The 24,294-nt window shown below is 38.3% G+C and overlaps 1 protein-coding gene across 1 annotated transcript in view; it reads right to left on the bottom strand.

The window, feature by feature from the left end:
• Positions 1-24,294, bottom strand: part of PPP3CA (protein phosphatase 3 catalytic subunit alpha) — a 322,050-nt gene that overhangs the window by 78,763 nt on the left and 218,993 nt on the right. Inside the window, exon 3 of the mRNA XM_079770908.1 lies at positions 3,320-3,444. Within this exon, the coding sequence (XP_079627034.1) occupies positions 3,320-3,444 (125 nt within the window). The remainder of the gene's footprint in view (positions 1-3,319; positions 3,445-24,294) is intronic.

The raw sequence follows: 24,294 nt of genomic DNA, 5'->3' as shown, positions 1-24,294 counted from the left end.
AAACCTGACCCAAATTGAAGTAATTGTGCCATTTCTGGGAAACGAACCTCCTTAAATGGGAGGATATACCCTTCTCTTTCCTCTGTTCCTTCTAGCTGAACGTAACATGGGGACATGATGGCTTAAGCTGGGGTAGCAGCAGTCTTGGGACATGAATTTGACTTTGGAATGAGACCATGCACATCAGAGCAACGAGGCAGAAAGTCTGGGCCCTGGCACTATGCATGTCACACCAGCACACCTGTGAACTTTTACTGGAGAGAGAAATAAAGTTCTATCCTGTTCAAACTACCATTATGCAGGTTTCCCCCCCTCTTACTCTTGGAAGATACTAGCACTAAATTAGTACTCAATCACACTTTTTTACCAAGTGGGTCAAGTGAACCCCTGAGTGAGGTCTATGCGGTTTAATAATTTCTTCTTCTATCCTTTTCTCGCTTTGATTTCCCACCTAGGCAACCCTTACTTGTTCTTTGACTCAGTCTTCTCCAACCATGTGTGCCCTCTCAATATTCTCCCACTTTTCTATATTCCAATGGCAATTATTTTCTCTACCTCCTTTATCACAAGATTTTAATAATCAGTTCAAATAATAATTGCATCCTAGATGACCACCGGTTCTGGCTTTTGATTCTATAGAGCTTTTTTTTTTTTCTCTAAAATATTTTATTGATTTTTTACAGAGAGGAAGGGAGAGGGATAGAGAGCTAGAAACATCGATGGGAGAGAAACATCGACCAGCTGCCTCCTGCACGCCCCCCACTGGGGATGTGCCCGCAACCAAGGCACATGCCCTTGACCGGAATCGAACCCGGGACCCTTCAGTCCACAGGCCGACGCTCTATCCACCGAGCCAAACCGGTCAGGGCTCTATAGAGCTTTTTTAAAAAAGTTTTATTTTCCAGTATAGATTTAGTTTTCTATGGAGCAAGGATATATATGTCTTCAAATTACCTACAGTCCAGATCATACATTTTATGGACTTGATAATACACATTTACCAAAAGGAAGAAATTCTAAAAATGTACTTTCTCCATTTGAATTTATGTACCAACATCAGCCCTCCTTTTGTCATTATTAATAAATACATGATCCTTAAGTAAAGAAATAATTAAAATATTGTTGGAAAAATATATATATACATACACACACACACACACACACACACACACACACACACACACATACACATACACTAGAGGCCCGGTACACGAAATTCATGCACGGAGGGGGGTGTCCCTCAGCCTAGCCTACACCCTCTCCAATCTGGGACATCCCTCCCTCTCACAATCCAGGACTGCTGGCTCCCAACTGCTCGCCTGCCTGCCTTCCTGATTGCCCCTAACCGCTTCTGCCTGCCAGCCTGATCACCCCTTAACCACTCCATTGCCAACCTGATTGATGCCTAACTGCTTCCCTGCCAGCCTGTTTGCCCCTAACTGCCCTCCTCTGTAGGCCTGGTCACCCCTAACTGCCCTCCCCTCCAGGCCTGGTCCCCTCCAACTGCTCTCCACTGCAGGCCTGGGTGCCCCCAACTGCCCTTCCCTGCAGGACCGGTCACCCCCAACTTCCCTCCTCTGCCGGCCTGGTCACCCCTAACTTCCCTCCTGTGCAGGCTTAATCGCCCCCAACTGCCCTCCCTTACAGGCCTGGTCCCTCCCAACTGCCCTCCCCTGCTGGCCATCTTGTGGTGGCCATCTTGTGTCCACATGTGGGCAGGATCTTTGACCACATGGGGGCAGCCATCTTGTGTGTTGGAGTGATGGTCAATCTGCATATTACTCTTTTATTATATAGGATAGAGGCCTGGTGCATGGGTGGGGGCCAACTGGTTTTCCCTGAAGGGTGTCCCGGATCAGGGTGGGGATTCCCTTGGGGTGTGGGGTGGCCTGGGCGAGGTGCCTGTGGTGGTTTGCAGGCTGGCCATGCCCCCCGGCGACCCAAGCGGAGGCCCTGGTATCTGGGGTTTATTTATCTTCTACAATTGAAACTTTGTAGCCTGGAGCAGAGCCAAGCCTCCTGCTTGCTCCATGGCCGCAGCCATTTCTGTTGGGATTTATGTATCTTCTATAATTGAAACTTTGTAGCCTTAAGCGGAGGCCTGGGCTGGCAAGGGCAGGAGGAAAGCTTGGCTTCCTTCATTGCCAGGGAAACCCAAGCCTCCCTCCTGCTTTCTGTGGCTGCAGCCATCTTGGTTGGGTTTATTTACATATTCACTCCTGATTGGCTGTGGGCGTGGCTTGTGGGCGTGGCTGGTGGGTGTAGTGGAGGTATGGTTGATTTGCATATTATTCTCTTATTAGATAGGATAGTCAATATGTGAGGTGAATTGAATAACCAAAAAATATAGTATGGTGGTTTTAAAAACAAAAGCTGTTTAAGAGTCATATTTTTTCAATATTAAATATTCCTATAGTAAATAAACTATTATGAAAATTTAAAAAACTCGAGTTTCTTTTATATGACTATTATAAATACCTGATATTGGTGTGAGACTTAAGGAAATTTTAACTTGGTCTTTAATTAAGAAAAATAGTTTTTATTTTTATTGCTTTTTTCCTAGAACACTTACAATGTCAGCTACTACAGCATAAACTGTTTCTTTAAAATGTATTCCTATTAAGACATTTCTTTTAATAAATTTTAATGAGCCCTTTCTATGCATGACACGATGTTAAGCACCAGGAAAAACAAACATGTGAATAAAGCAAGATGCTAGCCTTCATTTTGAACATAATTTCTACTAGAAGCAGGTGGGAGGCTGAGAAAGAACCTTTACTCAAAGGTTATCTGTTGTGTTTTAATTAATGAGTTTAACAAATTACCCTGGTCAGATGGCAGGTGTCAAAAGACAAAGCCCAGCACCTATAAGCATACTCACACATATTCACACACACAAATGCAGACATAGAGGCACACTTGACTACTGATTTACAAAAATAGCTTGTTGTTTCATAATTATAAGGCATCCATGCAAGCACATTCCTGAATATTTGATCAACACTGATTAGTGCTCTACCAGAAAACAGAATTATGTAATGTAAATATGATGTAACTTTTGCAAAGTTGCAAATAAACAAAAGATACAAAAGACAAAATCTTACTTTTAGCCATTTCCTTGGCATCTCTATACATTAAAAAACATATGGGAATCAATTGAAAATAGGAGATGTAATATCCCAAGAATTAAGTGTATTAGAATTCATTTCATTGTTATAGACTAGGGATTTCCTTAAGGCAATGGTATTTACCACTTTTACTTTACTAAGATACTGTTGATCCATTACTGAGCAGCTAAAAAGAAATGATGTGGACTTACTTCGATGCTGAAGTACCCTCTGTCAACATAGTCCCCTAAGAAGAGGTAGCGAGTGTTGGCAGGAGATCCCCCCACTTCAAAGAGCTTCATCAAGTCGAAGAATTGTCCATGGATGTCCCCACAAACTGAAATAAATAAATAAATTCATTTTATGGCCACATTATGTTAAGACTCTGAATTAGATAATAAAATTTTAAAGCCAGAAGGAATTTAGAGATCATCTTAGCCAGAACATTATTTTGCAAAACAGAAAAATGAGACAGAGATTCCAAAGTTAAATAGTGGCAGAATTGACTCTATCATCCAGGTCTATGAATTCAAAGGTTTGCTGGAAAAAATAAGGATAAAAATAACAATAATGGCTGTTATTATGCATTTAATAATTCTGCAGCAGACACTGTGCTAAAAAAATTATACACATTTTCTAATGTAATACTAACAATGTTGTGGAATAAACATTTCCTTTGGTAGGTAAGGGATGAGGCAAAAAAAGGTTCAGTAATTTGACATAATCTATATACAACTGCACTCTGAATGTATAACTACTACATGTTACTGTTTCCTGAAGAAAAAGAAAGGTTGATATGTATCATAAAATCTGTAGTTCATAAAATCTAAAATGCCATCAATTATAGTAGAACACACTAGAGGCCTGGTGCATGAAATTCGTGCACTCAGAGGGGCCCCTCAGCCCGGCCTACACCCTCTTGCAGTCCAGGAGCCCAAAGGGAGCGGGCCTAAGCCGTCAGTTGGACATCCTTAGCACTCCCGTGGAGGTGTGAGAGGCTCCTGCCACCGAGCTTTGGTCGCCAACCATGAGCCTGGCTTCTGGCTGAGCAGCGCTCTCCTTTGGGAGTGCACTGACCACCAGGGGGCAGCTCCTGCGTTGAACATCTGCCCTCTGGTGGTCAGTGCACATCATAGCAACCGGTCGTTCTGCCATTCGGTCTATTTGCATATTAGCCTTTTATTATATAGGATCATTATACAGGGGTGGGCAAAAGTAGGTTTGCAGTTGTGAGTATATAGAACAAGATTTTATTCTTCTTTTATTCATTACTTATTGTATGTATTATTTTCTGTATGAACAACTATAAACCTACTTTTGCCCATCCTGTATGATGTATCACTGAGACAGAAAAATATTCAATTAAATTTAAATTCTAAAGAAGCTTTTTTATAGATGAACTTCAATATTAGATATAAAAAATGAAAAAAATAAATTGTGAAATGAAAAAAAAACATCCTGTAAAACATAGTACACAAAAATCACTAGAAATTATTATTCCTTAACTTTCTCACCTTCTTTTTTTTTAATATATATTTTTTAAAATATATTTTATTGATTTTTTACAGAGAGGAAGAGAGAGGGATAGAGAGTTAGAAACATCGATGAGAGAGAAACATCGATCAGCTGCCTCCTGCACACCCCCTACTGGGGATGTGCCCACAACCAAGGTACATGCTCTTGACCGGAATTGAACCTGGGACCTTTCAGTCCACAGGCCGCCGCTCTATCCACTGAGCCAAACCGGTTTCGGCCTCACCTTCTCTTTTAAACCAAAACTCTTGAAAGAGCTATGTGGTCTTTTTTTAAAACCCACATATTTTGTGCTTATTATTAGAATTAACTACTTTGAAAGTCCTTTAAAAAAGGTATTATCTCTATTATACCGATAAGAAAACAATGTGGCTATCAGAGGCTGGGCAATGTCACTGTTAAGTATGGATGACCACACGTTTAAATTCAGATTTGCCTAATTCAAAGCGTTTGCTGTTAACCACCATCTTCTGCACCAACATATACCCCTACTTCCCACACTCCCAGAGCTTCCAATTATTTGCTTTTGCAGGGTACCCAACTAGGGGCCAGCACAATTAGAAATATGGTGTCCAAAAAGCATAAAAAACAGAACCACATACAGGGAATAAAAGCACTCCCTGTTGTTGCTCCATGATGCTGAATGGCCTTAGGAGTGAGCGACGTCCATAGTGTCCTGTCCTCAACAGCCTGGTCAGCTCCTGGAGACTCATGCCTATGGCTTCTTTTATGGAATCAATCCACCTCATATTAGGTTCTTCTTTTCCTGCTGCCTTCTATTTTCCCCAACATTATTGTATTTTCCAAAGGACCCTCCCTTCTCATGTCCCAAAGTAGGACAGCTTCAGTTTTGCCATTTCTGCCTCCAGCAATGCTTCAGGCATAATTTGCTCTAGGACTAATTTGTTTATCTTTCTGGTAGTCCAGATTATCCATAGAGGTCTTCTCCAACATCATATTTCAAATGAACCCATTTTTTTCCTACCAGCCTTCTTCACTGTCCAGCTCTCATATTCTTACATAGTAATTGGGAATATGAGGGTGTGGATGATTTAACCTTGGTCTCTAATAACACATCTTTGCTCTTAGTGATCTGTCCTAATTCCTCCATTATTGCGCTTCCAAGTCACAGCCTTTCTCTTGATTTCTTGGCTACAGTCTCCATTTGAATTAACGACTGAATCAAGCTAAGCACAATCTTTATCAACTTCAGTGTCTTCACTGTCTATGTTAAAGTTGTGTATTTCTTCTGCAGTCATGATTTTTTATCTTCTTGATGTTCAAATACCAGTACAGTTCTGCTTTGGCACTTTCTTCTTTCACTGTCATCAGAAGTCGTTTCAAATTAGTGCTACTTCCTGCCGATAAGATGGTGCCATCTGCATATATTAAGTTATTGCTATTTCTTCCACCAATTTTCACTCCTACCTCCCCTGAGTCTAGCCCAGTTTTTCAGATAATAAGTTATGCACATGAACTAAACAAATAGAGAGATGAAAATGCACTTTTTTTTTTTTTTTTTACCTATCGGAAAGTAGTCTGTCTCTCCATATTCTGTCCTGACTGTGGCAAGTCTCACAGTACTCCTATTTTTTATGAAAAGAACCCTCCATCTGACTGAACATTCTAAAAAATACTATATCTTTTATAGATTATTAACAGAGATGTGCATATTTCCATCAGAAATGTACAGTTATGGGGTTTAATGAAATTGGCACATCAAAGATAATGAAATATAATATAGGGTTCCCACCCCCCAGATCATTGTTACCCTTATTCATCAGCCACCTCATGTGCCACAACATGAGGGCTATTTCCCCAGGAGAAGCAGTTCTCCATTTGTTTTTATACTGGAGAAGTGAGAACAACTAGGTACACTGAGCAGTTGAAACCATTTGGTGAGAAGGTGGCAATGTGGTCATTATCTCCTTCTTGATTTTTTCCCCCAAATGGGGCAACCAGGTTGGTTTTGAATGTGGTTACTCTAACATCCTTAAGACAACCAAAATGTGCAAGAGTGACTAACATCCTGCAATGTTTACACATTTATACCTTTCTCTATTTTACTATCAGGATAAACACAATTTATGCTTAAATAATCCACTAGTAAGTGATACCTATGCAATTACTTTTGAGTAATTGCCTTTCAATATTGCTTCCCTCCCTTGAAGACTGTAGCCCATATTAAATAAAACTTTATTGGAAATGATTCTCACACACAATGTGCCAACAACTTTTGATCTATAGCTTCTGAAGGAGAATACAGAATTCTAAAGTAGGAAACTGAAAATAACATACAAAAAGGATTTGTCTATTTCTTAGGGAAGAGAATAGTCTTTATTTCTAATATCATTGCTGGAGAGCTAGTGATTGAGCTTTGAAATCACTAAGGGGCGGACGTCTTCCGGACATCGATTCGGAAGTCCACAGGACAAAGCCGCAGCGGCTGCGAGGCCCGGGGCTCAGGCAGCCATGTGCTCAGGCAGCCATGGGCTCAGGCAGCCGTGAGCCCCGGGGCTCAGGCCTCTCAGCCACTGAAGCCAGCAGTGGTAGCAGCAGTGGGGTGATGGGGGCGGCACCTTCCCCTGTACAGCCTGGTCACCTCCCGCAGAGGGTGGCCAGACTGTGGCTTAGGCCCACTCCCCTAAGCCATCAGTAGGACATCCCCTGAGGGCTCCTGGACTGTGAAAGGGAGCAGGCCGGGCTGAGGGACACCTCCCCCCTTAGTGCACGGATTTTCATGCACCGGGCCTCTAGTATATAAATAAGTGTATATGCATGTGCACGTTTGTGTGTGTGTGTGTGTGTGTGTGTGTGTGTGTGTGTGTGTAAAGCCACCCTCCACAAAAGAGGAATTATTTGGAGATTAGTGGTAAGTATAGCAATTAGGGAGTCATTAAACAAGTTTAAGACTTTACTCACTATAGATTACAGCAAAGTAGTGCTAAAGAGAAACAGAAATAAACAGCTGGGCCAGTACAAGGGGCTCTTTGTAGTGAGCTGAGTAAGGCCTTGTGACCGTCAAGCTGGACAATGAATCAGTCACAGAGCAAGTCTGCAAGTCCCTGAAACCAGCACACTGCTAAGTAGACAAGATACTGGCCAGCATATTGAGGACAAACAGGCCCTTCAGAAAATAATCTCAGGCAGAAGGAGGAGGAAGTGGGAAAGATAACCACAGCCAGGACCAAGTTTGCCTTCTACCTCCTGACCAATGCTGGTAACTCTCCATTGAGAAGGGCCAGGTGTTCTAAACAACAACCATGCATACAGTGTGTGTGCAATTAGGTATGTATGTCTAAATTAATTCAGTGAATCTGCAAATAAGTATATCCATATTACAACTGAATTATTTTTTCAAAGAATTTCATTGTTTCTAAATTCACATGGACAATTAAAATACATTGGGAAATATAAACACTAGACAGTATTGTACACACTAAGATGAGGTCCCAATATAATTGCTATACAATTTATAGCTTTTAAAGCACTCTGATAAAGCTGTCATCCTGAGAAGACATTTTTAAAATGCAATATTAAATATATACTTTCTTATAAAACTATTTAAAATAGCTTTTCATTGATGTTCAGACTTATACTTTGGTCCTGTTTACTTGCCTATAAAAAAAGGAAATGCATCAAAAAACATCATTGAGTCCATTTATTGTTGACACTAGCAAAAACTTTATGTCACAGAATTCCAGGTTAAAGAAAGCTTATACAAATTCGGACGCCTGGGGACAGAGGAGTAGTTGTTAAAAACAAACAAAAAACTGTCAAACAATAAACTGCAGGTGAAAAATAGATTTTTTATGTACCAGCTTTTCAAAATTGTACCAATGTTATGATTTAGAAGTCAAGTTCTTTTAATTCCTGACTCACTACTTATTTTTCTATAAAGAACTTTTAGTTCCTCCAAAATACTGGCTTTTATCATCTTGGAAGGCTTGCATGAAACAGAATAACTTCTTCTACAAGTTTTTCCAGTTTCTGCTAAACTAACAGGTTGTAATTTTTCTTTTAGAAAACATGTTACTGAATTGCCAAGCAATTTTCACCATTCGAGTTCCACTCTACTTTCAGCTTCATTCACTTCAACCCAACATTTTTCCACATTTACCCAAGACAATAAAATTTCTAATGCTAAGGGACTATCAGTATGTCTAATTCTCAGCATGAGGGGGTCAACCTGTTCAATTTATATGTTGGGTCTTTGAATCTTCTATCTGCTACATTTTTTTTTTTTTTTTTGCAATTTCACAGAGAAAGATCTTGCGTTTAGAAGCTTTGTTAGAAGTTAAACACTGTGGGTATCACAAGAACATAGTATCTGTTTCCCGCTGTTGGTAATCCAGGATTATGTAACCTTCAGTGGATGATAAATTCAAGTACAAACCAGCCAGAACAAATATGTGTACTTTAATAGTAGAATGTGTAAACGTTTTAAATCAAGCAATTCCTGAGATAAAAGTGAGTTTATTACAGCATTCATTTATCTCTAGAAATCTTCATCAACTATAAAACAAACTAACCAAGAAAAAAATAACAGTGGCATAATTCACTAAAGAGGTACACTTCAAAATAATTAAATTTCCCCCATAGTGAATGTTATTTTTTAAATGTTAAACAAATATTAGGTACTTTGTAAAACACAAAATATAAATTCTCAACCAGAGAACTGTAGTTTGATAGTATCAAACAATAACAAAAAGTCTCTAAATCAAATAAAAATTTGCTAAACACAAATTTCAACGTTTTTATTAAAAAGCTATGAAATTAAGTACATAACAGTAATAGCATCAGTGTAGCTTAATAGCAATAATTTCAAACACTTATTTATATGCATAATGCTAATTAACAAAGACAAATAAACTGTCTGTTAGCTAGTGTTAGTGAGAAACGTAACAGGATAATTGAAAAAAAGTACACTATATTGTAGATTATAATAGATAATCACAATAATGCAGTACTAGATGCTTCATAAATCCCCTAAATCTCAGTTATAATTAGATGTGGAAAGAAACTAGAATAGTCTGTGTTTTTAAACTACTTTATAGGACCAAGCATATACAACACCATGGTATGTGCACAGTGCTTATTCCAATCAGTAGAAAAATAAATTGAAACTTTTATTTTTTTATCCTAAAGATGAATGTTCCTACCACTGAAATTATTTTTTGAAGTTTTTTTCTTTTCTTCATGGGTTGAATGCTTCACAAGATTATATTTACTGGGAGAACTTAATTACTGAATTAGAATGCTCTTTTTTTCACCTGTTATTACTATTTTTCATTTCAGCAACAATCCAGATTTTAAGAAAGAGCCTAACTATTAAGGATTCATAATAATGTTATGGAATTAAGTCACAATTTTGGCTGTGACATTAATAAATAATAAGCATGTATAAAACTTAAGTGGTATTTAATGAAATTTGGTCATCACTCTGTTCATGTGTCAAAGTTTGGTCAGTAGTGGAAACTACTGGTTATTTGACATGAGGTTTTATTTACATTATATAGCTCACTAAACACTTGATTTTCATGACAGTCAATCAAGAATATTGGATGAACACTATGAATTGATTTAATTTCAGCCAAATGTAAATAAATTTGAAAACTTGTTTACTTATATATATTTATTTATAAATGAATGCTTATTTTTTTTTTTTACTTTTTAAAAAATAATTTCAGAGAGGAAGGGAGAGGGAAAGATAGAAACATCAATGATGAGAGGGAATCATAAATCGGCTGCCTCCTGCACACTCCCTACTAAGGATAGAGCCCGAAAACGGGGCATGTGACCTGAGCAGGAATCAAACAGTGACCTCCTGGTTCATGGGCTGACACTTAACCACTGAGCCACACTGGCAGGGCTATTCTCTTCATTTTTTTTTTTTTTTTGAAATATTGATCCCAGATTTCAAATCCCCATGAACTCCCTCCAGGACCCTGAATGTTAAGGAATACAGATATATGCCTTAACATTCCTATCTTGGGTCTCCTAAACCTATATTTTGATATTTTTAAAAACTGTTTGGTATCTGTGGCCACAGTATTCTTTCAATTTGGCTTTTTGCTTTTACCTAGGTGTGTTATTTCTTCCATGAGGAGAGACAGCCTAGTGTAATGGTGAGGAACACATATAAACCTAGACCTCTTGGTTTCATAATTGCTGTTTGCTAGTTTTTTGGTTTGTATATGTATTCCTGCTGATTGGCCTTAATCAATTAGCTGTGGTCTCTTAATTAATCATTTTCTTATTCATGCTCCCTGAATCAGCTGTATTATCTATAGAATCCATGGACTCTTCCAATTTGCTTTTCCCAATCGCCTCCTTGATATAGACACACTCTATTCTGTTTTTACATTTCTTTAGACTTTGACTATCTTGCTACTTGTGTAAGTAGGACAAGATACTTAATCTTTGTAGGAGACCCCAGATGCCTCATCTATAAGGGGCTTCATAATAAGCCTTTTTGTAAGTTTTTTTTTAAAATATTTTATTGATTTTTTTACAGAGAGGAAGAAAGAGGGACAGAGAGCTAGAAACATCAATGAGAGAGAAACATCGACCAGCTGCCTCCTGCACACCCCCCACCGGGGATGTGCCCGCAACCAATGTACATGCCCTTGACCGGAATCGAACCTGGGACCTTTCAGTCCGCAGGCCGACGCTCTATCCACTGAGCCAAACCGGTTTCGGCTGTATGTTTTTTTTTAACTAAATGAAAATATAAAAGGGAGGAAAAAAGTTTAACATGCTGTGTCACATGGAATAGCCAGACACACAATGAGAAATAGTGGACCTGGCGGAGGTTGTCTACCTAAGAAACATCAAGGATGATTTGCAATATTTAGCTAGATGATCTAAATTTGAAAACTTGTTTACTTATATATATTTATAAATGAATGCTTATTTCTTTTTTGCTTTTTTAAAAAAGTGTCTGTAATCAATGTAGCCACAAATAAAACATATAAAAATTACTCTATTATTTTCTACTTTTTATCCAAATGCATGCTATCATATGTTGAAAGATTTTAAGGCTAAAATCAAATAGACTAGGTCGCATGCTCCACAAGTTCCATTTTCTAAGAGTGGACATATTTCCAAATGGCTTTAATAATATTACCAATCTTTCAGAGGGTAGCAACACCATGACGGATTTCCAGGTAGTCTTGTTTCTATTGTGGCAAAGCTCATTTACAAGACCACTCTGTTCCATGGCTGTGTAATGGTAGTGATGTTTTAAAAGCTGAAAGTAACATAGTAAATAGAAGAAACACAAGGTATTTCACCAAATGAATTTTTTACAAGGCTGACTCTTACTAGATTTCTGGAAAACTCAGTTGAGTAGGCAAAAAGTGAGTCATCTCCTATTCTTATCATAACACTACTCAAATTTTAACAATTGAAAATATGTTGTTTATAATATTTTTCAAACTCAAGGAAAGCAAGTTAACATTATAGAATTCTAGAGTCCACATATCCATCATTAATTTGGCAATTATAGGCAGTGGGGATATTAGAAACGGGCTTTACCTATTACTGACTTTCAAGTAATTAGCTATATTTATGTCTCCTGGTAAGTGAACAAAGCTAATAAGTACTATTCTTGAAAAACAATACTTAAATGACTTCATAAAAAGAAGGCCTGGATTAAATGCTATCATTTCCTCAATAAAAAATATACAAGCTTATTTGTTATATGAGGCATATGTGGAAATGGAAGTTTTAATTCTTAACTGAGCAATTTTTAGAACTATGTGAACAATTCAGACATCTTAGAACACATTCATTTAAAATTTAGTTAAGAAAAAGTACTTTCTGGAATATAATTTTAATAATGGCAATAAGCTTATTTATTAATTCTAATTTTCCTTAATCTATCATTTTCTTATCATCCTTCATTAAGCAGATATTTCAGAATTATTTATTCAATTATATACCTGAAAAAATAAATAAAAGTTATTTATTAAATGTGCTGTATTAAAAGAATGAATAAATAACATCAAAGACTGAATAACATTTTACTTACGTCAATTATATTGGGACAATAAAGAAATAAAGGGCATGAAACTTGGTCTCAAGAACTTTACAGAATACTTGAGAAGACATACACACACCAAATAGTATTAAAAATTATTGGCTTTCTGACAATAGAGTATTTCCCTTTCCATTCTAAAACTTCTGCATACTAGGCTAGCCAAGAAACATGGGTTTAAGACTTACATCTCCCATAAATATGTTCAATGGGCAAATGATTTAATCGCCTGTTTACCATCTCCCAAATATCTTAACAGAAGCAGAAGGATATAAAATTTTCTAAAAATATATATAAAATTATAAATACTTTACATTTATTTTTAGTAGTGTTGCTTTTATTTTAAAATTTAAAATTATATTAACAAAAGGTATGAGATTGTTTTGTTTATTCAAAGTGGGTATCAATTTAAAACTTGTAATGGGTTATCTCAAATTTCCATTTCATAGCTAATCTTCATTCAATTGAAGATTTCTCTTATGGAGATGACTGTATTTCATAGTGATACACACCATTAATACTATTATCTCTATGAATACAACTAGGGTCACTATTACCTAAATTTAAATCATCTATACTAATACAAGCCTAGGTGGTCCTTGTGCCCTCGCGCAAGACCCTCACGTTGCCACAAGATGGCCGGCAGGGGAGGGCAGTTGGGGGCGACTGTGCTGGCAGGGGAGAGCAGCTGGGGGGGACCAGGCCTGCAGGGGAGGGTAATAGGGGGCAACCAGGCCGGCAGGAGAGGGCAGTTGGGGGTGACCAGGCCGGCAGGGGAGGGCAGTTTGGGGCAACCAGGCCAGCAGGGGAGGGCAATTAGGGGTGATCAGGCAAGTAGAGGAACAGTTAGGGGCATCAGGCAGGCAGGCAGAGGTGGTTAGGGGTGATCAGGCAGGCAGGCGGGCAGGTGAGCGGTTAGGAGCCAGCAGTCCTGAATTGCGAGAGGGATGTCCGAGATTGGAGAGGGTGCAGGCCGGGCTGAGGGACCCCCACGCATGAATTTCATGCACCGGGCCTCTAGTAGCATTCATAAAATCTTTGTATACTTTGTACAATTACATAGGTTCTTGCTTCCAATTTGAGCATGAACCTGTCTTCTGTTTCTGTTTCTTCAGCATTTGACAAATATCTAATTAAATTATGCAAAAATCATGTTTGCCTAGCATGTTACAAATGACATACAAACTAAGTGATCATGGAAAATTAATGCAGGTGTTTGGGAAACAAAATAGCTGCTAACTTATTATAACTCGTGACTCATTAGTAATTACAATTTCAAATTTAGTTTAATTTTCATCAATTAAAAATGATGAATGATATATATTTGAATTGCTAAAAAAGCCCAATCAGGATTGCCAATCAACTCTTTTCTTTCCCCTTGACAAAATATAAAAAATTGAAAAGCATGTTCATAATGTGTTTGGTGAGTTATTAAACTGATTTTTATGAGGGGAACATTTGTTTTATAAAATCAAATAATTTCAAGTTGTATGTCCTTAGATATCCACTTCATTAAATTTCCAGAACTCTTTCCATCTTCTACATTTCTTATTTAATGTATGTGAAACAAAATTTTTAATGTCCTAAAAACATAGAAGGCTATATTTTATAATATAAAATCTGTTATTAGTCACATCGCAAACTGAACTACATTTTACAAAAGAACACTTGATTTGTCCTACGATGATTTGATACTTTATATGGAGAGCTCATGTTAGAGAGGACAAATTGTGAATAATCCTATAAAATAGACAACTTCTTAAAGTAGGATATTTTATCCAATCTTAATTAGCAGGTAGTTCTTAAGCTCCTCTATGTGCAAGGTGTTACAGAGAATTTGAAAATGGTCATTCTTTAAAACTGGTGGAAAGACAAGCTCATATCATTATGAAATGATTAAAGAATAATGTATAATTTTATAGTAAAGGAATAGAAATGCAATTAATTCCCTTAGGAATCATCAGGTATACTTGGAATATAAGATTTATACATATGAATAAGGAGTAGATGGGGCTTCCAAATGCTTAAATTCTACTAATTTGACCTTTCATCAATAAGAAGATGGACCTTTGACCAAGGGCTTCACTCTGGCCTCTGGACTTGTGCAACATGGATGACTAAAAGAGTTTCAGAAGGGTCTAGCCTAGAGGCTCACTAACATTTAAAATGCCTCCGAACTAGGGAAAAGAATAAAGTCAGACTCTATTCTCTATTTCCTGGAGATGTTTCCTGGGAAGTGGTAAGAAGCCAAAAACATGGGCCTTAAAATGTTTGCTGTGGTAGGCATGGAAGTATGGCCCTTTCCCTCTGTTTCATGAACAAGTAATTTTCCTCTCAGCAGTGCGCAGTCACCCGGACCACCTCTGAGCTGCCCTTGCTAACAGAAGACCAAACAACGACCAGTGTGGCTGAGGTCACACATTAGTTTCAAGTGTGTTCTGCGGAGCTAAAGGATACATGAGAAGTGATAGGGTCATATTACAATAAGCTCTATTTTTATTGTTGTTTCTTTTTGGTTTGTTTTTGTTTTTACCTTGGAGGCTTCTTTTTGTTTTTATTTTACCCATGTGAGGTTTCTTTCTTTCTAGGTGTAGTGTGTGTGTGTGTGTGTGTGTGTGTGTGTGTGTGTGTGTGTGTGTGTGTGTGTGTATGTTGTGGGGGGAGGTAGAGGTGGGTGGTAGATATATTTCCCAGCTTAAAACTTCTTTAGGAATATTACTGATATAGCCAGAGTCTTACAGGAAATCAGAAATTATGAAAATAAAGGTTGGCTGACATTGTCAAAGAAAACTAAATTTAGGGAAGTGACTAGCAGTACTGATAAAATTTGTAGTAAAGTGAGAAAAGAAAAAGGGATTTTTAGGTAGGCAGGTATAAATGAACCAGCGTAAGTGGACTACAAAATAACTGGATTGGTTAAAAGGTATATGGGAAAGAGCAGGGGATAAATAACAGTAGAAAGGCAACACTAGATTATGCAGGGACTTGGATTTCAGTATGAGATGTTTTAAGAAGGAGAACAATCCCAATACTAGAGGAGATAACTCTTTCAGCTCTGTGGAGAATTCAATGCTGTGGAAAATGGAAAGCTAGTTTGCTTTTAGAGAGTCACTGCAATAACACTGCCATAATACAAGGAGGTCTGGTACTAACTACAATGATGGCCGTGGGAAAAGATAAAAGGGGCCAGTTAGAACATTTTTATACATCCATACAATCACTATAAATTAAGTAGTAAATGAAGTCCTTCATGTGTGCCCCAATTCAATAAATATTAAATGCCTGCAACATTCCTACAATATCCTGTTGTGTTAGACCCAAAAAATGTAACAGAACAACTTAGACATAATCAATCCTTTCATGAAGCAAGCGTTTAAATGGGCGACACTGGACTAAATAATAATATTAGAGTACCAGCTAGAAAGACAGATGTTTTTTCCTCCTTTGCTTACTGTTATATTCCTAACACCTAGGATAGTACCTGGGACAAAGAGAATGAATCCTCAGTATATACTTCCCATATGAATGAGTGCACAAGGCAGTGAGTGTGGTGGACTTGGTGAACTTACCTGGAGGATGTGGTATTTAAGCTGAAACTTGAAGACTGAAAAGGAGCTATTCACCAAGTGGTGGGGACAGCAACAGGGCCTATTGCTCACAGCAGAAGAAACAACTTGGGACAAATTTAGAAAGTGAAAGAAGATCTGTAAACTTGGAGACTAGGTAAGAAATGAAACTGTAAAGATTAGAAATGAAACTATAAAGATTAACAAAAGCCAGAGAATGAGGGTTTTGTCATCCAAGTTAGGAAGTTAGAGAACTTCATGCAAAGAGGAGCCAAGGAAGGGATTTGGGCAAGAGGAAATATTCTACCTTATCTCTAGTAAGTCACTATCTACCTTAGCCTAAAGCTCCTAATGTGTAGAATAAGGCAATAACAACGACCATGTACGGTGACTGTGAAGATTACATCTGGTAATGTGGTAGTAACTGGCCCAGGTTAGTAATTCAAGATGAGGTAAGTTCCCTATCTCTATGATACCACAGCTCCCTTCAGCTCCTCTTGATTGGATCCACCCCTTTATATATATATATATATATATATATATATATATATATATATATATATATATGATCACAATAACATTCCAAAGTTAAAATATCAGTTTGGATAAATAGTTTATATATCAATATACTAGAAGCCTGGTGCACGAAATTCGTGCACTGAGGAGGGAGATGGGGGTCCCTCAGCCCAGCCTGTGCTCTCTCACAGTCCGGGAACCCCATGATTGATCACCCCAAAGAGGTAGGCCCTGCCCACTCAGCCAGGGCTCTGCAATGGATCGCCCCCCACAGAGGGAGGCCCCGCCCACTCACCTCAACCCGCAGGTCCGTGGCCTGGGCCTCCCTCTGCAAGGCCATCACCGGGCAATGGCTGGGCCCCCAACCAATCGCATCACACCTGCCTTGGCAGGTGGCGTCAGTGGGTGTCATAGCGTGGTTGTCCGGAAGGTTGTCCAGATGGTCGTTCTGCTATTCGGTCATTCGGTTGATTTGCATATTATGCTTTTATTATTATAGATTGCCTTCTTTTTTTTTTTAATGCTAGGTAATGGGTACCTGATGGCCACAATTGCAAAGTGCAAGCAGGTGACATTACTTTCTTATTTATCTCTTTTCACACAACATGACTGAATCAGAAAAACATGCGGAAATATTTAAAATAGAAATTACATATGAATATATAGAAATTACTATTTTTATTGCCACTGTTTTAAATTTCCATCATTTATAAAGTCCCTTAATTGAAATTCATTATTAAAGCACCTACATATCACTGGTATCTAAATTATTAATTTATGTACACAATGTTTTCCACTGTTTGTAAATATAATGTATTTAAAATAAAGCATGAGTTTTAATGTTTATCTTAAAACACAGAGAATAAGAATTCATAACAGTCTCAAAGATAGCAATGAAGTTTAAATGCTTATTAGCACAGAGGTGCAAGGGTATAAGATGTCGTAGAACCTTAAGACACATGAAGGATCTGCTCCCTACATCTTTGAAAAATCCTATAATTCACAAAGATTACTAAGTATAGTATTCCCCCCATAAAATGCAGTAAAATATAAGACCTGGCTTCAGACATAAATGGATCTGGGCTTAAACGAAGCCTCCCTAATTTTCACTCTCATATCAGCTTCTCTCTGCACATTGGCCTTATTTTCTTCTACTGCATTGGACTTACTCTGAGTATTCTCCAATTCACATCCTGCCAGCACACTGAAGTAAGAAGTAGATCCACCAATTCCAGCAAATCTGTACCATGGAACAAGTGTGGTCCCCTGCTCACTCCTGAATCAATCACTGTGTCCACAGAATGGAGAGTACACCATGTGCCCACTCCCAGTTGCTAGTAGGAGGGGGCCAAAGTCAAGTATCAAAAGGAGTATTGCAGGCAATCACAAACAACATTGTGCTTTAAAAAAAAAAAAAGGCTGAAATTCTTGTACTTCTGTTTACCTTAAAGATAATTGCAGGAGCCATTCTAGTGTCTTTGCTCAAATTTTAAGCTCTTATTTAAGCAATGTTGGCAAGACCTGGAAAACTCATCAAAGCAGTTTAATATTCACTTTGTCTAATATCTGCACAGAACTTATGATGGATTCATTAACATTCCATCTTTTGTTTATCTAAAGCCTTTCTTTCTGGCTAAGTCATCAACTCATCATTCCTCATTTCCAATGGAATTGGCTATCTTTGCATGGACATTTTTTTTCCCACAAAAAATACACACAGAGAGATATATACAGGTAAACATACATACAATACTTAAAAAAAGAAAAAAAGCCAAAAATGAAATTCAGACAGTGAGAAGTCTGCTAGCCTCGTGCATGAGCTAAATTAATACATGTGTAATGACCCACTCTGAAAGGTCAAGTCTTTGAATGTAAAAATTGTGAATGCCAAGACTCTACTCTCCTACTGCATCCTCTGATGTCTAAAGTATGGTGAAAACATTTTAAGTACCATGACTCATGTCTCTGAAGATGGCAGCAGGTTTTGTACAAGATCAAGTGTTAGAAAGGCATGGAAAACTGGAAACGAAATAACTATATAAAAACCCACTTTGGGAATGATCTAATCTTAAATTGATTCAAATCCCTGTAAGGATTAGAAAATTCTACGTTGACACTTTCCATATTTCTCTTTCCACAGCTGTCATTAACACAGTATTTACAAAAGACTTTCTGATTGAGATACAAAAGAGATGAGTTTCTTAATACAGTATTTAAGTCATATTGCCTCTAACTCGCACTCTATTTGGGAAATACAGAGTGGTTACTCTGGAAATATTGATGGTACAAACACACAGATGATCATCATAAACCTCTATATCGGACGCACCTTTTATTCACAGTATCTTCAAACACTTGACAAACCTAGCAAACTCATGCTCATCCTGTAGTAAAGCTCTCAAGAGCAGATCATGCCCAATGGTTGTACAGAATGCAGATTCTTAGGTGTTTCAGTTTTATTTCAGAAAATAAATACATCTTCATCCTGGGATAATTCAAATGCATCCTAATTATGCGAAATCTAACTATGTGTGCTAAAAAATTGCCCAGGCAATCACAATATATAATGCTGCACTTACGAAGGCTGCTGAAACTACATTAACATCTCAAAGTTGCCGAGATGTTGTTTATTCCATGTCTGAGGAAAGGCACTTCTAAGAGTGAACAGGATCCACAGGGCCAACTTTGGATTTACAGTTTATATCTTGGTACCTGGTCAGTATTGCAGGACCTTTAAGACGTGGTTCCAAATTTCCCCCCACAGATTATTAAAATCTTGTTTTTCCTTATCTCAGCCCGAAGATTTTATTCGGGCTGTATGACTTTTTCACAAAAACCATTAGTGCCTAGTTACTGGCTAAATTCCAAAACATCACCTGTTCTTAGATCTCCCACTTTCCCGCTTGCTGTCCTCTGCTTGTTTCTGGGACACTCAGTTCTTCCATTTTGAACTTGTCTGGTACTAGATATTGAGTTGAATTGTGTCCCCCCAAAGGTATGTTCAAGTCGTAAGCACTGGTACCTATGAATGTAACTTTATTTGGAAATCGAGTTTTTGCAGATAGAATCAGGTTAACATGAAGTCAGACTCCATTAGGGTGGGCCCTAATCCAATAGGACTGGTGTCCTTATAAGCAGTGGAAAACATGGGCACAGAGACACAGAGGCCGGGTAAAGCCAGAGGCAGAAAGGGGAGTCACGCTGTCACAAGCCAATAAAGTCCTGGGGCATCCAGAAGCGGGAACAGGCAGGGAAGGATCCTCCCTAGAGGGGAATGTGGCCCTGCCAACACCCCATTTCACACTTCTCGCCTCCAGAACTGGGAGACAATACATTTCTGTTGTGTGAAGCAACTCAGTTAGTGGAATTGGGTTATGGCAGCCCTAGGAAATGAATACACTAGGTTGATTATTCAATTATTTGAGTTCTACACTCACTCACACATACACACACACACATACACACACACACACACACACACGAGAAAACATTTTGAGTTCTTAGGTCAAACAGTGTTTCTAAGCATTTTAAATGCTTAAATTCAATTAATCCTCAAATAACCCAAGAGGAACAACTATTATTCATCAACATTTTCCAGACATGGGACTGAGAAAGGTTAAGTAACTGGCCCACGTTGAAAACTGGCAGAGGCACACTCACACCCAGGCTCTCTCCTCCCTGGGGCCTCTGCTTCCCAGGTCTCTCTTCACGTGAGCCACCACAGCTCCGCCATGGAGACAGCACTGCCTACAACTGCAGCATCCGCATCCTCTGTTGAACTATGCTTCACAGGCAGATGTGTAGGCCACAACCTTTTCCAGCCTGGCCTATCCCAGTAAGAGTTAGGCTGTGTGCCTGAGAGATGCCATAAAAATCCTTCTGAGAAAAATCCAGATGAGAGGAGGCCAGTTTATCAACATTACCTTGAAAAGATCCTGAAAGTTTTAGATGACTGCAGACTGAATGTGTGGCATGTCTGTCCTCCAAGTCCTGATGCAACAGTTCACCCTCAACTCCGTATTTTTAAACACACACCCACAACACAGACTACCCTAAGGAAATATGACAAACATGATATGGGTCATGAAAACATGCTTTATAAGAAAAACGGGGCTTTCTGGTCCAGAAAACAAAATAGATGGCAATATAGTAACTGTCTTTGAGATTCTGAGAGGCTTTGGTAAATGAGCCAGCAGTCTTATTGTCCAGATTTTTGTTTTTGTTTTGTTTTGCTTTTGAGGGAAGAATAATGGCAAATGAGTGAAAGTTAAAAGGAAGCCTAGTTGTCTCCTATATAAAAAAATCCATTTCTATCAAGAAAACCATTCACAATGGGAGGGAGGGTGTGATGAGCCCACCCACACTGGAAATATTAAGCCAAGCGTGAAGCACCAAATTGCTGTTGTTATTTCATTGTATCTCTGGGTCCTCCTGTCATTTTTGATTAATGATTCTTTTCACTTAGGGCAATTTACTTTGGGTAAACAGCTTGAACTCTGGTTCAAATGGCAGCCACCATTATCCAATTATTAGTTTCCCAACGCTATCACTTTTCTAAGATAGTGAGCTAGTTACTTCAATGTTCTCATCTGTAAAACTGAAATAATAATATTTCAGTTTGCAAAGTGCCTGAGGATTAAAAAGCATAATGCGCTGTGACTGCCCTATTTCAGTGACCTGAAGACAAGGCCTTTTATAAGATACACCAATATTTCAGATATTACTAAATAATTAAACAATGACATACTTTCTTATCACTTAAAATCTTTTATACTTTATAAGAAAAATTTTTATTAATATACCCTGAAATCTTCTTTCCATCTACTTTGACTCATCAGAATCCTTTTTCACATCAGTTATTGATGTTTTTTCACCAATATCATTATCTATGCTACCAAAGAATCCATGATGCGCTGTTTTCTAAGGCAGGGCTCCAGCATTACAACCAGCACTTTGTTGCTGGACGTTCTCATCTGATGTATGAGAGGCAACCCTCTGCTTGTGTGTTGGCAAGAAAATACAATGGGCTCCATTAGCTTATGGTGATCATTATCTCTCAGGTCCTAATGAGCACATGGCTTTTGCTTTGTGTCAAAGTAGAAAATATCAGACAGTTCTCCAAGAGTGAATATTTTCTTCTCTACTATTAAATGTGTATGTATTTCACTTTCCTGTTTCTTGGTCTTTCTTCATGGTAACATTTAGTTTCGATGCCAAAGAACATTGTTAAAGGCACTGTAAACAGCAACTAAACTCAACACATGCAGTTCCAACAATGCAGGGAACTCAAGGAAGGAGACAACGACATGAACAACCACGACCAAGTCTATGCATGTGCAGGCAATGGCATGACTACTGTTTGACCAGTCACTGTGAGACCCAGACCAATTTCAGAGAAGTTAGGATATGAAAGGTGTACATGTTGAAACTGATGAAATATAGACTCACTGGATTACTGTATTGTAGTTTTCTTCGACTGTCAGGAAGTGGCTGTCTTAATATGTACTCCTGCATTTACATAAAAGACGGACTCAATAAATATTGGCTTAGTGGAGTAGAAACTAGCAGGCATGTTACAGAGGGGATTTTCTGGTAGTGTCTAGAGTAGAGGACTGCCAAATTACTTTCTGAACCTAAGATACTCTCATCCCAAAGCAATTAACAAGAAAGGAGGGGGAAGAAAAGGGAGATCTGACAGATCATGCTTTAAAATACATCTAAAGAACACATTACATAAGGAACCACACATCTGGTAGTCGCTGTGGCTGAGGAATGGTTTGCAGTTCCCAGGAACCATGCCCAGCTGGTGTGAGAAGGCACACCAGCATGTCCCCACTCACCCTGGTATGCCTCTGGGAGGCCATGTCATTTCTACAGCTCTCTGAGGAACACCCCAATGCCACCCTCCCCTCCACACCCGATCAAACCCAAGGCTAGGTCTTCCAGAGCATGAGGTGGGCTGAATCCCCTGGAAGAGCTGAGCCACTACCATCTCTGGTCTCTGGTTTGAGTTCCTGCCCGTGTGCTATTTTTTCTTTTCGTCTTCATCCCACATTCGTTTTAATTAGTTGGTGCAATGCTGTTCCCCTTTCCCTATTTCTTCTCCTGATCTAAATGTGTCAGGAGGATGAAAGCAATTTACTACTCTCCAAAGGCTGAGAGAGTACATGCATAAATTTTGGAAGTCCATTATAACTTACAGCTGTCAGTCCTCAAAGAAAAAAAAAAATTAAAAAGCTGCCACAAACCAAATAAGCTCAAAAGAACAAGGACCATGCCTTAATTATTCTATGTTAGATAAAAAAGGTTATTAATATGAGCAATTCAATTGTATTTCCACTTCTTTTTTTTAACTTAGAAAAATATTTTATTTTTTTTAATTTCTTTATTGATTACAGTGTTACATATATGTCCTTATTCCCCCATTATTCCCCTATCCCCCCATTATGCCCTCACCCCCCTGTTGTCTGTGTCCATTGGTTAGGCTTATATGCATGCATACAAGTACTTTGGTTGATCTCTCCCCCTTACCCCCACGCTCCCCTACCTTCCCTCTGAGGTTTAATGGTCTGATCGATGTTTCTCTGCCTCTGGATCTAATTTTGTTCATTAGTTTATGTTGTTCATTATATTCCATAAATGAGTGATATTTATCTTTCTCTGCCTGGCTTATTTCACTTAGCATAATGCTCTCCAGTTCCATCCATGCTGTTGCAAATGGTAAGAACACCTTACTTTTTACTGCAGTGTAGTATTCCATTGTGTAGATATACCACCGTTTTTTAATCCACTCATCTGCTGATGGGCACTTAGGCTGTTTCCAAATCTTATGTCTGAGATTTTGCCGCCTATGGATTCCTCTAGTATTTTTATGGTTTCCTGTCTTATGTTTAAGTCCTTTATCCATTTTTAGTTTATTTTTGTGTATGGTGTAAGTTGGTGATCTAGTTTCATTTTCTTGCATGTATCTGTCCAATTTTCCCAACACCATTTATTGAAGAGACTGTCTTGACTCCATTGTATGTTCATGCCTCCTTTGTCAAATATTAATTGAGCATAGTGGCTTGGGTCGATTTCTGGGTTTTATATTCTATTCCATTGAACTATATGTCTGTTCTTGTGCCAGTACCAGGCTGTTTTGAGAACAGTGGCTTTGTAATACAGCTTGAAATCTGGTATTGAGATTCCACCTACTTTGTTCTTCTTTCTCAGGATTGCTGTGGCTATTTGGGGTCTTTTTTTATTCCAGATGAATTTTTGAAAAGTTCGTTCTAGGTCTGCGAAATACGCCATTGGTATTTTAATGGGGAGTGCGTTGAATCTATAGATTGCTTTGGTAGTATGGACATTTTAATGATGTTGATTCTACCAATCCATGAGCATGGTATGTTCTTCCATCTGTTTATGTCTTCCTCTATCTCTTTTTTCAGTGTCCTATAATTTTCTGTGTATAGGTCTTTTACCTCCTTAGTTAAGTTTATTCCTAGGTATCTTAATTTTTTTGGTGCAAAGATAAATGGGATTGCTTTTT

This window comes from Cnephaeus nilssonii (genome assembly GCF_951640355.1).
Source record: "Cnephaeus nilssonii genome assembly, chromosome: 1".
NCBI lineage: Eukaryota > Metazoa > Chordata > Mammalia > Chiroptera > Vespertilionidae > Cnephaeus > Cnephaeus nilssonii.
This window is presented reverse-complemented; position numbering and strand designations above follow the sequence as displayed.